The sequence below is a fragment of the Coregonus clupeaformis genome, chromosome 18, assembly GCF_020615455.1.
Source record: "Coregonus clupeaformis isolate EN_2021a chromosome 18, ASM2061545v1, whole genome shotgun sequence".
Classification (NCBI taxonomy): Eukaryota; Metazoa; Chordata; class Actinopteri; order Salmoniformes; family Salmonidae; genus Coregonus; species Coregonus clupeaformis.
This window is the reverse complement of record NC_059209.1, coordinates 29,501,632-29,514,563: the sequence shown is the minus strand read 5'-3', so window position 1 is coordinate 29,514,563 and position 12,932 is coordinate 29,501,632. Positions and strand designations below refer to the sequence as shown.

The 12,932-nt window shown below is 45.0% G+C and overlaps 1 protein-coding gene across 3 annotated transcripts in view; it reads left to right on the top strand.

The window, feature by feature from the left end:
- The window catches only part of LOC121530679 (netrin receptor UNC5D-like), a 302,006-nt gene that overhangs the window by 259,377 nt on the left and 29,697 nt on the right, over nt 1-12,932 (top strand). Inside the window, exons 8-11 of one of the 3 annotated variants that reach the window (XM_041835832.2) lie at nt 2,571-2,603; nt 3,777-3,962; nt 7,474-7,695; nt 10,332-10,416. In XM_041835832.2, coding sequence (XP_041691766.1) covers nt 2,571-2,603; nt 3,777-3,962; nt 7,474-7,695; nt 10,332-10,416 — 526 coding nt within the window. Of the gene's footprint in view, nt 1-2,570; nt 2,604-3,776; nt 3,963-7,311; nt 7,696-10,331; nt 10,417-12,932 lie in introns of all 3 variants that reach the window. The other 2 variants (XM_041835830.2, XM_041835831.2) reach the window with 2 other exon arrangements.

The window sequence follows — 12,932 nt, the reverse complement described above, 5'->3', positions numbered from 1 at the left end:
ACTTACCTTTGGGAAATACTCACCTTTGGATATATGCACCTGTGGAAATACGTGTGGGACATTTGGAAGGACGTTTTGCTGGGTTGGCCACTAGCTGCAACGTGGAATACAGTAAGACTGGGGAAAAGTTATTTGAGCGAGGGAGAGTTATGATTTTGGATGTGGAAGAGACATCCCTGAACTGTTAACCCTTAAAGAGCCCCAGAGAACAGAGTTGTGTTATACTTTCGTTAGTTTCCCAAGACCTTTAATAAAATCCTTGTTTTGGTTGAACCTGGTCTCCTTGCACTACTTGAGCAATCCCGCTGAAAGCTGTGTAGCCTCTCGTGACATCACAGTATGTATGTATGTATGTATGTGTGTATGTATGTATGTATGTGTATGTATATATATGTATATATATATATATATATATATATATATCTCACAGTGCGTTCGGAAAGTATTCAGACTCCTTCACTTCAACATTTTATTATGCTACAGCCTTATTCTAAAATGAATTTTAAAAAATTAAAATCTTCATCAATCTATTCACCCAAAATACCCTAAAAAACAGAAATACCTTATTTACATAAGTGTTCAGACCCTTTTCTATGAGATTCGAAATTGAGCTCAGGTGCATCCTGTTTCCATTGCTCATCCTTGATGTTTCTACAACTTCATTGGAGTCCACCTGTGGTAAATTCAATTAATTGGACATGATTTGGAAAGGCACACACCTGTCTATATAAGGTCCCACAGTTGACAGTGCATGTCAGAGCACAAACCAAGTCATGAGGTCGAAGGAATTGTCCGTAGAGCTCCGAGACAGGATTGTGTCGAGGCACAGATCTGGGGAAGGGTACCAAAAAATTTCTGCAGCATTGAAGGTCCCCAAGAACACAGTGGCCTCCATCGTTCTTATTATGGAAGAAGTTTGGAACCATCAAGACTCTTCCAAGAGGTGGCCGCCCGACCAAACTGAGCAACCTGGGGAGAAGGGCCTTGGTCAGGGAGGTGACCAAGAACCATGGTCACTCTGACAGAGCTCCAGAGTTCCTCTGTGGAGATGGGAGAACCTTCCAGAAGGACAACCATCTCTGCAGCACTCCACCAACCAGGCCTTTGTGGTAGAGTGGCCAGACGGAACCCACTCCTCAGTAAAAGGCACATGACAGCCCGCTTGGAGTTTGCCAAAAAGGCACCTAAAGGACTCTCAGACCATGAGAAAGAAGATTCTCTGGTCTGATGAAACCAAGATTGAACTCTTTGGCCTGAATGCCAAGCGTCACGTCTGGAGGAAACCTGGCACCATCCCTACGATGAAGCATGGCGGCGGCAGCATCATGCTCTGGGGATGTTTTTCAGCGGCAGGGACTGGGAGACTAGTCAAGATTGAGAGAAAGATGAACGGAGCAAAGTACAGAGAGATCCTTGATGAAAACCTGCTCCAGAGCGCTTAGGACCTCCGACTGGGGCAAAGGTTCACCTTCCAACAGGACAATGACCCTAAGCACACAGCCAAGACAACGCAGGAGTGGCTTCAGGACAAGTCTCTGAATGTCCTTGAGTGGCCCAGCCAGAGCCCGGACTTGAACCCGATCGAACATCTCTGGAGTGACCTGAAAATAGCTGTGCAGCGCCACTCCCCATCCAACCTGACAGAGCTTGAGGGGATCTGCAGATAAGAATGTGAGAAACTTCCCAAATACAGGTGTGCCAAGCTTGTAGCGTCATACCCAAGAAGACTTGAGGCTGTACTCGCTGCCAAAGGTGCTTCAACAAAGTACTGTGTAAAGGGTCTGAATACTTATGTAAATGTGATATTTCAGTTTATTTTATTTTATATATTTGCAAAAATGTCTGAACCTGTTTTTGCTTTGTCATTATGGGGTAGTGTGTGTAGATTGATGAGGGGGGGGGGGGGGAATAATTTTATCCATTTTAGAATAAGGCTGTAACGTAACAAAATGTGGAGAAAGTCAAGGGGTCTGAATACTTTCCGAATGCACTGTGTATATATGCTGTATATACAGTGTGTATCCTATCTATCTGATGAATGAAAGAGCCACCAGTATGTTTTGCAAAGTAGGATTGTTATTTTGGGCTAGTTCGGTACAAAATAAGCATTGGTACGCTCCAATCTTCCATTGGTCATCATACATTTTCAAAAAAGATTTGAAGCTTTTATTTTCCTCCTTGTGAAGGAGAGAGATGGTCATAATCAAAGTATTTTTCAGACCTATTTGCCAATCTCTCCCATGGCCAGTAGATAGAAGTCTGGTAATGATCATCATTACCTGGGCAGTCTGTATCTGTAGATCTCAGTGGTAGGGCATCTCCACATGATTGAAAGAAGTGCACTAGTAGGATACCTCACTCACACAGGGCTGGCGTTTAATCACCTCGTTCTGTATGCGTCCCAAATGGCAACATATTCCCTTTATAGAGCACTACTTTTGTAATGAAGTAGTGCACTATAAAGGGAATAGGGCGCCATTTGGGACACAACCAGGGCTGGTGTTTAATCACCTTGTGTGTGTCTCGCGCTCTCTCTCTCTCTCTTTTTCTCATTCTCTCTGTCTTTGCAGATGGAAAGCTGCTGCATGATGTTAAACCTCAAAGTGAGTCCTTCCTTTCTGCATTTCTTTTATCTTCAACCCCCAACTCTTGACCTAATTTGTGAGCCATAAAAATGACCAAATTGTCACTAGATGAAAGTTCAGGGTCCAGAATCAGAGTATTAGCATTTTTTTGTTATGAGCACCTATTTTCGACACCTACCTATTTGGTTAACTTTAATTTACCTGCATTTTACACAGCCATCACACCCATCACAAAAACTCAGGTTCTGAACAGAATTGGAACCAGGTTCTACCATTCTATCACTCAACTGTCCACTCTTCACGAGTGTGACATCACAACAGGCTTTCCTTCTTGGATTGATCTCTTGTGACAACTGAACATGTGCTATGTTGTAGATGATTAATGGAGTGTAATTATTGCAAACAAGCTAATTTGACCAATTTGCAGTGATTCCTCACTTGTATTCCCTGGTGGGTTTCAGCTCAGATGCTCTCTCCCCCTTGCATATACCGCCTGACACCTATTGAAATGATTGTCAGGCGCTACCTTGACTGGAGCTGCAACAGTGTCTGTAATGAGCCTTCATTAGGCTGACACAGGCTCAATCACATAATGTGTGCTTGGGTGGTTGTTGCCTGGGTTTGCAACACATTCTGGGTCAAACCATTGAGTTGAGAATTCTAGATGGGGGAGACAGACATTTGGTGAGTGATCATACTAGCGGAGCTCCTATAAATTAATTTGCCTCGGATCATTTCCTGTCACTGTCAGACGGTGACCATTGGGTCATACTATGTACCATTAGACTTATTGGATATAGACTAGTGTGTCTGATAGCAGTTATACCCCCCTCAGTCTCACTGTTAACAGCTTTATGAATGTCTTGTGTAACAGCAGTGTAGGGTATGTTGAGATGGACAGCCAGCACACTGCTCTACACAGTGCTTTAAAAGGAATTCACTCTCCAAAAGCTCCTTAAAACAATGCAAAAACCAGTACTGTAGATACAGGATACTGTAGAACATGTCATCTAATATTTGAGATGCCCAAGAATTTCACCACATTAGAATCACCACCATAACCCTTCTTTCATGTCCCTTTTCAATGTCTCTTTACGCTGACTTAGTTAAGCTTCTTACACATTACTGTTTACGCTAAGCATACATCCAGTGAGACTGTTGTTTCTGTGCATCTGTCTGTGGGTGTACCAGGTATGGACGGCTCCAACGACGTGGCTCTTTACTCTGGGCTGGGGGCGGGGATCATAGCTGTGACTGTCCTTGTGGTGGCCGTCATGCTGTACCGGAAGAACCAGAGCGACTACGGCGTTGACGTCATCGACTCGTCCGCGCTCACCGGGGGCTTCCAGTCTTTCAACTTCAAGACCACCAGACAAGGTGAGCTAGCACTGCCTTTCACTTTATGGAGACATGCCCTGTCGCACACAATGCCAAACAGTAGGCAGGAGTTTGTCAAGGTCCCTTTAGGCATGCTGCCGCTGCTGGTGATAGATTGCATGTGTTTGCATTGAGGCGGCACGGTGGCGGCACGGTGCATTACCCTGCACATCTGCCTAGGATTTATATTATCGTAATCGCTGAAAGGATCTGTCCTTCTATTTTGACTGACCAGCTCCTCTGTTATTGCGGACATAGGTTATCAATCGACACTTCCTGTGTCCCCCTGGCTGCAGACCACACACACTTGACTGTCAAGCAACCAAACGCCCTTCCCTGCCGTCAGATAGCCCCAGCCAAATCCACTGATGGATAAATGTGAAAAGCATGGAATAGTGAACATCAATTCAATTTTTGTTGTGCACAGCAATTATTTCTGTTCATAACAGTGTCTGGGGCTGTGGCTTGTCCCAGGCAGCCTTGCTACAGGCATTCATATTACTGTCAGTGACACTTCTGGGTTAGCACAAGTGATAGCCATCACAGCGGCGGGTGATAAATTCTGTCTAGTTGTGACAGTACTGTGAAAAGCCCTGCCGGAGCCATGCACATCCAATGATCCCAAGGCCTGGGAAGTCACGCGTGCCCCTCACCACGCGCCAGGGAGGGGATAGCTGGGGGACTGTGCCGGGCTACATCCAGCAGGCCATCAATCGTATTTAAATAGGCCAGGTTTTCAGGAGCCGCCTGCTGTGCCCTCCACCGGCCACCATCACTCCATTCTTCTATTCCCCTCTCCGTCAGCCTGCTAAATGAGCCTCTGAAATATAGCTCATATTCTCTGCTTTCTCATTTCAGCTATGGATTCTTCTTTTATAGAGAAAAAAAAATGAATAGCATGTATTTTATTATGCCTGATCTGTTATTTTTCCAGTCTACCTTATTCAGGTTGATTTTCCACAATCACAATAACGTCCGGTAATACGCATTGAGAGAAAAACATAGCTTTACTCAAGTGCGTTCTTTATAGGAAATCAGTAGCTTTTCGTGCCTTGTGATTGCTTTAAAAAAGCGCTTAAATGCTTCAGATCGCTCCTACCATGACAAGGTGTAAGTCGGAGTGGTGAATGAGAGTCTTTAGGTCTGAACCTGTCTCCCTGCATTATAGCTGGCTGTGAAGGATTTTTAATCAGAGGTCCAATTCCAAACCTATCCCTCAAGGTATTCAACGTGAGGTCCATTTCATTAACTTCTCTCATCCAACCTCCTCCGCAATTCCATTTTGCTCCACCATTTTAAAGATCCACACTCAAGCGATAATCCGATTTTTCTCCACTGCACTGAGAAGAAGAAAATGTACATGGCTGTTCACATGTCAGGTTGAAATCTTAAGCAATTTCCACTGAAATGCATTATCTATCTGTCCATGGCATGTGCATCTGAATTTTCTTGAGTCCTATTCTGTCTACTGCAATCCGTAATAAATCACTACCAATCAGTACAAATCACTACCAATCAGTAACAAATCACTACCAATCAGTAACAAAAAATTACTTCTGAATGCTCTTATTTCACACTGCTCCATTTCTTCAGATCAGTTCCCTTAAATCTAACATTTCCCATTATATCCTCTGTTTTTGATTGCAGAGCAAAAGCTTTTAACATAGTTACATTTTGCACTTTCATCATTTTCAGGCACTACACTAGACGATGAAGTTACGAGGAGCATCACTCCGCTTCAGAATACCCTCTAGTTAGTCTAGCAGTGGAAACAAACCCTGAATACCCTCTAGTTAGTCTAGCAGTGGAAACAAACCCTGAATACCCTCTAGGTAGTCTAAGAGTGGAAACAAACACCCTGAATACCCTCTAGGTAGTCTAACAGTGGAAACAAACACCCTGAATACCCTCTAGGTAGTCTAACAGTGGAAACAAACACCCTGAATACCCTCTAGGTAGTCTAACAGTGGAAACAAACCCGGAATACCCTCTATTTAGTCTAGCAGTGGAAACAAACACCCTGAATACCCTCTAGTTAGTCTAACAGTGGAAACAAACACCCTGAATACCCTCTAGGTAGTCTAACAGTGGAAACAAACACCCTGAATACCCTCTAGGTAGTCTAACAGTGGAAACAAACCCGGAATACCCTCTATTTAGTCTAGCAGTGGAAACAAACACCCTGAATACCCTCTAGTTAGTCTAGCAGTGGAAACAAACACCCTGAATACCCTCTAGTTAGTCTAACAGTGGAAACAAACACCCTGAATACCCTCTAGGTAGTCTAACAGTGAAACAAACACCCTGAATACCCTCTAGGTAGTCTAACAGTGGAAACAAACCCGGAATACCCTCTATTTAGTCTAGCAGTGGAAACAAACACCCTGAATACCCTCTAGTTAGTCTAGCAGTGGAAACAAACACCCTGAATACCCTCTAGTTAGTCTAACAGTGGAAACAAACACCCTGAATACCCTCTAGGTAGTCTAACAGTGGAAACAAACACCCTGAATACCCTCTAGGTAGTCTAACAGTGGAAACAAACCCGGAATACCCTCTATTTAGTCTAGCAGTGGATACAAACACCCTGAATACCCTCTAGTTAGTCTAACAGTGGAAACAAACACACCCTGAAGCACAGCATGAATCAAGCCCTCCAGTAATTAACGATTTCCCTAAAAATAAAACAACATTAGCCTCCTGCCTTCCACCCCTCACCAGGCAGCAGCTGGGCAGCAATGACTTTCTCACTCCGCTGTTATCTTGGCACAGGGAGTCCTGTGTTTGGTAGTGTGGCTAGGCGTCTAATGGCTGCGGCTGAAGACGCCCATCCTTGGCCTGTTGAGTCCATGCTGTGAGCTGAAGGACTCCCCTCATTTACAGGACGGTCACCATCACAGACCCCTCAGCCCCTTCCCAGCCACACACACACACTTACGCGCACACACACACACACAGCCCCAGCCGTGTGCTGTGCCCACAGACAGAGAATGACTGTGTCCTCCAGGAGGGTGAGTCTGTGTACAGAGAGGAACTGACTCCAACTCCAACAGATGGATCATGGAGATCAAGCTGTGTATGCTTGGTAATTACATTTACCTCTGACCAGTGACTATGGCTCAGCCTGGCCTGGATAGCTACAGTATCTCACGTCCAGGTTATTTACCTGTACTGTAACTCTGTGTTGGTCAACTATCTTGGCATCTTATTCACACTAAAAGCCTGTTTTCCATCAGTTCACAGAGATTGCTCAGTGCACTTGACTTCAACCTATGGCTCCTGCAGAGAGAGCTTGGTGTTTTAGATGACTGAATGACTATGTGGCTGTGTGCATCTGTCATCTCTCTAGGGAACCCACTGCTTCTCAACTCCTCTCTGCAGCCAGACCGGACAGTGGGCGGGACCTATACCAGCCCCATCTGCTTCCAGGACTCCATAGACAACAAAGAGCTCTTTGACCCCCTGCCAGACATCAAGGTCAAAGTTCAGAGCTCCTTTATGGTTTCACTAGGTGTGGACGACCGCGCTGAGTACCACGCTGCCAAAGGCCATCAGCCCGAGACCTTCCCCAGAGGGCTGAACCGAGACTACAGCAACAGCACTGTGGAGAGACGGAGCACCAAGAAGGGCCCGCTCACCCCCAACGGCCCCCCCCTCAACCCCACCAAAGATCAGCTGAGAATCACGGGCGTGTTTGGGCATCTGGGCGGCCGGTTGGTGGTGCCAAATACTGGTGAGCTACATGTGTTTAAAGACACTGAATTACACTTGAAGCTGTGTTTGAAGCAGAATTATACAGTTGGTGTTGCCAAATACTGGTGAGGTACAGTACATGATTTATAAAGACAGATGGGTTGACTGCTCTTTGATGGTAATGTCTCATTATAGCATTTGTTCAGAATTTTCTATTCTAAGAGAAAATGAAGTTCTCAGTTTAGCAAAACCATGCACACACGTGACTAATTCAAAGTAAAGGTAAGCTTAGTAAATATGTCATGGCTAGTGAAACCAGGGATTCATCCCAAATGGGCACCCTATTCTCTACACAGTGCCCTATGGGTCCTGGTCAAAAGTAGTGCACTATAAAGGGAGTATGGTGCCATTTGGGACGCAGACCAGGTCCTTTAATCTCTCTAGAGTCTAACGCATGTTGCTACAGTACTGTAGGATTCATCCATGTTGTTTCCCAGGTAGGAACAGTACAGCGACCTAGTATAGATGTTTATTATTCCTCTACATCAGGGATAATTTACATTTAAGTCATTTAGCAGACGCTCTTATCCAGAGCGACTTACAAATTGGTGCATTCAACTTATGATAGCCAGTGGGACAACCACATTTTTTTATGGGGGGGGTGTAGAAGGATTACTCTTATACTATTCCAGGTATTCCTTAAAGAGGTAGGGTTTCAAGTGTCTCCGGAAGGTGGTCAGTGACTCCGCTGTCCTGGGGTCGTGGGGGAGCTTGTTCCACCATTGGGGTGCCAGAGCAGCGAATAGCTTTGACTGGGCTGAGCAGGAACTGTGCTTCAACTAGATTCAGCCGCGGGACGATTTTTTTCTTGAGCTGATGGTCAGGGGGCCGGAACTTAATTACAAATAATTTGTAGACTGCAAAATGACCGCAAGAAGCCCAAACAGATATAATATTTGACTAAAACGTAATAATTTCAAACCTCCCTTACATTTGTATAGGATCACATGTCTCTTATGTGTGGGAATACTTTGGAACAGATTTCTAAAAAAGTAAAATCACTTGGAGCTGATCTGCTGGTGTTTTTACAGTCTTTTATGTCCAACAATAAAAAATAAAAATACAATTGGGTACCCTGCTATACATTCCCACCAGCTCTCCCAGGCAAACAGGGGTCAGGCCTCTTACCATAAACCCTGACTACAAGTTTGTTATGAGGACTGCCACAGCTGTCAGGGTCAACAGTTCCATGTGAACTGTAGCTCTGACATCTCTCTCCTGGGCCCTCGTGTGTGTGTGTGTAGGGCCCTCGGCTCCGCTGGAGAGGCACAGTGAAATCAGGCTCCTTCAGTCTCCTGGCTGTGTGAGTGGAGAGACTCAGCGGTCAAGTGGATCACTCACACCTCCAATCTACAGTACTTTTAACAACGCTCAATGGACAGCCATACATGGCCAACACTTATCACTAACTGCCAGTCTCTTCTTTCAGGGTGGATACATATCCTACACACTCAAGCACAAGTGATCACACGCATGCACACGCACACACAGACAACCTTCAATACAATATTAGACATCGGTCTCTCCTGTGGGATGTTAACTGATGATGTTCAAACGTTTCTTATGTGAGATGTGAGTTTATTCCTTTTGGCTTACGATGTTCCCTGTCACGCTGATGATTTAAGAGGTCCTGGAGGGCTCCTATACAGCCATCACCAGTAAAACGTCTGACAAGGCGGCAGGTGTTGGTTTAATGAAAGCTAACTAGTTGAATTGCGAGAAGGGAGATGGCAGGCGGGGGGACGACAAAACACTTCCTGTTTATAGAGATATTGATTTTACTTTTTTGGAAATCTGTTCCAAAGTATTCCCACGCATAAGAGACATTTGATCCTATACAAATGTAAGGGAGGTTTGAAATTATTACGTTTTAGTCAAATATTATATATGTTTGGGCTTCTTGCGGTCATTTTGCAGTCTACTAATTATTTGTAATTATGTGGCCCCATGTAGCTCAGTTGATAGAGCATGGCGCTTGCAACCCCAGGGTTGTGGGTTCGTTTCCCACGGGGGGCCAGTATGAAAAAATGTATGCACTCGCTAACTGTAAGTCGCTCTGGATAAGAGCGTCTGCTAAATGACTAAAATGTAAATATTGAATCTTCTACTATGCCCCAGTCTCCTGCTAATCTTTTGTAAGGTTCCAGACAGGATTTCTATGCATTGTATGTGTCTTGTTTTGATGTATTCTCAGATTGTACAAGGTAAATGGCATCGTTTCTAATAGATGTGTTGTGCTTTGAAGCTGTGTGGTTGTGTTTATCCGTAATATTATGCGTCACTGCGCTACGCCACTGCTTATAGCATCCAGCTCAGGGCTCCAGCTATGCATTTGGTTTGCTAACCTGCTAGCTAAGTGGCTAGATGTCAAGAGCAAGCTTATTGGTTACAGCAGAGACATTCAATTCCCTCCTGGATCAAGATCCCTGTTGCCTAAATTGTTTTCTGCATAATTATTTATTTTATTTTGTATTATTATTTATTTTTAAATAGTGCCCCTTGTGTGCATTTCCACTGTACCCCCGTATGGTACAGAAACGGTATGACGGGATGAAAATCTGGATACCGCCCAACCCTAGTTGTTGTTGTTGTTGACTCTGTTTTTGTGTCTTGCAGGAGTCAGCCTGCTGGTACCCCATGGGGCGATCGCTGAGGACCCTTCCTGGGAGATGTACATGGTGATAAATCAGGGAGAGTCCAGGTGAGCGCACATCTCATGATTGTCTGTCTGTCAGTCCTTCATCAAACCTTACCATTCTTTACCAGTTGAGCTATGCTACTTGTCCACCCTTCCCCACCCATTTCTACCTTCTGAGGTAAAAGCTTAACCCAGTGTTCCATTACAATTCTGCATAGCTGAATATTTATTTAGCTAAATGAAGACTCACAACAGACGTAGTCATTCCTGCTCAGTATAAACGTTGGTGACCCTTCCAGTCTCCTTCCCACTCTGTGTTCATGGAGGGCTCTGGACCCAGCAAGCACCATAGCCTATCTAGTAGTCTCCACAGGAATCCTTTAGGTGTCAAGATCAGGCTGATCATTTCCGCTGTAGCCTTACAGGTGGTATTCCAGCAACAGAGAAAGTTCAGCTGATGTGCAGCAAGCTGGGTTAATTTCCAATGTATTCTTGATCAATTTAGTTCAACTGACTTCAAGGAGGTAAAGTCCATATACCCAGTAAAGTGGAGACACACACACACACACACAGTAGGAAGAAACAACATGGGTTGAGGTGGTGGGTCTTTCATCTTCACACTAAGTATTATTCATTCCCATCATGGGCAGGTAATGACCCTGTGATGGACTCCTCTCTCCAGGGGGCCTCTGCTCTGGCTGCTCCTTACAGTAGGAGCCCCCTGGGGCTACAGCCTGGTAGCCATCACCACTCATTCACAACTCTCCATTCCAACAAAGGAAGAAGTGTGAAACTCCATGGAAGGGACCTAAATGGCTCAGATTCATGGTCTTTAAAAATATATATTACATTTACGTCATTTAGCAGACGCTCTTATCCAGAGCGACTTACATAATTTTTTTTCATACCCCCTGTGGGAATCTAACCCACAACCCTGGCGTTGCAAACACCATGCTCTATCAACTGAGCTACATCCCTGCCGGCCATTCCCTCCCCTACCCTGGACGACGCTGGGCCAATTGCGCGCCGCCCCATGGGTCTCCCGGTCACGGCCGGCTACGACAGAGCCTGGATTCGAACCAGGATCTCTAGTGGCACAGCTAGCACTGCGATGCAGTGCCTTAGACCACTGCGCCACTCAGGAGACTAGATATATATTTCACCTTTATTTAACCAGGTAGGCCAGTTCTCATTTACAACTGCGACTTGGCCAGGATAAAGCAAAGCAGTGCGATAAAAACAACAACAAAACATACAGGCAATAACATAATAGAAAATCTATATACAGTGTGTGCAAATGTAGTAAGTTATGGAGATAAGGCAATAAATAGGCCATTGTGCAAAATAATTACAATTGAGTATTAACACTGGAGTGATAGATGTGCAGAAGATGATGTGCAAAAAGAGATACTTGGGTGCAAATGAGCAAAATAAATAACAATATGGGGATGAGGTAGTTGGGTGGGCTAATTACAGATGGGCTGTGTACAGGTGCAGTGATCGGTAAGCTGCTCTGACAACTGATGCTTAAAGTTAGTGAGGGAGATAAGAGTCTCCAGCTTCAGAGATTTTTGCAGTTCGTTCCAGTCATTAGCAGCAGAGAACTGGAAGGAATGGCGGCCAAAGGAGGTGTTGGCTTTGGGGATGACCAGTGAGATATATCTGCTGGAGCGCATACTACGGGTGGGTGTTGCTATGGTGACCAATGAGCTAAGATAAGGCGGGGATTTGCCTAGCAGTGAGTCTCCACAGGAGACCAGTGGGTTTGGCTACGAATATGTAGTGAGGGCCAGCCAACGAGAGCGTACAGGTCACAATGGTGGGTAGCATATGGAGCTTTGGTGACAAAACGGATGGCACTGTGATAGACTACATCCAATTTGCTGAGTAGAGTGTTGGAGGCTATTTTGTAAATGACATCGCCGAAGTCAAGGATCGGTAGGATAGTCAGTTTTACGAGGGCATTTTTGGCAGAATGAGTGAAGGAGGCTTTGTTGCGAAATAGGAAGCCGATTCTAGATTTAACTTTGGATTGGAGATGCTTAATGTGAGTCTGGAAGGAGAGTTTATGGTCTAACCAGACACCTAGGTATTTGTAGTTGTCCACATATTCTAAGTCAGACCCGCCGAGAGTAGTGATTCTAGTCGGGCGGGCGGGTGCAAGCAGCGTTCGATTGAAGAGCATGCATTTAGTTTTACTAGTGTTTAAGAGCAGTTGGAGGCTACAGAAGGAGTGTTGTATGGCATTGAAGCTCGTTTGGAGGTTTGTTAACACAGTGTCCAATGAAGGGCCAGATGTATACAAAATGGTGTCGTCTGCGTAGAGGTGGATCTGAGAGTCACCAGCAGCAAGAGCGACATCATTGATATACAGAGAGAATAGAGTCGGCCCGAGAATTGAACCCTGTGGCACCCCCATAGAGACTGCCAGAGGTCCAGACAACAGGCCCTCCGATTTGACACATAGAGTTCAATCTGAGAAGTAGTTGGTGAACCAGGCGAGGCAGTCATTTGAGAAACCAAGGCTATTTAGTCTGCTGATAAGAATGCGGTGATTGACAGAGTCGAAAGCCTTGGCC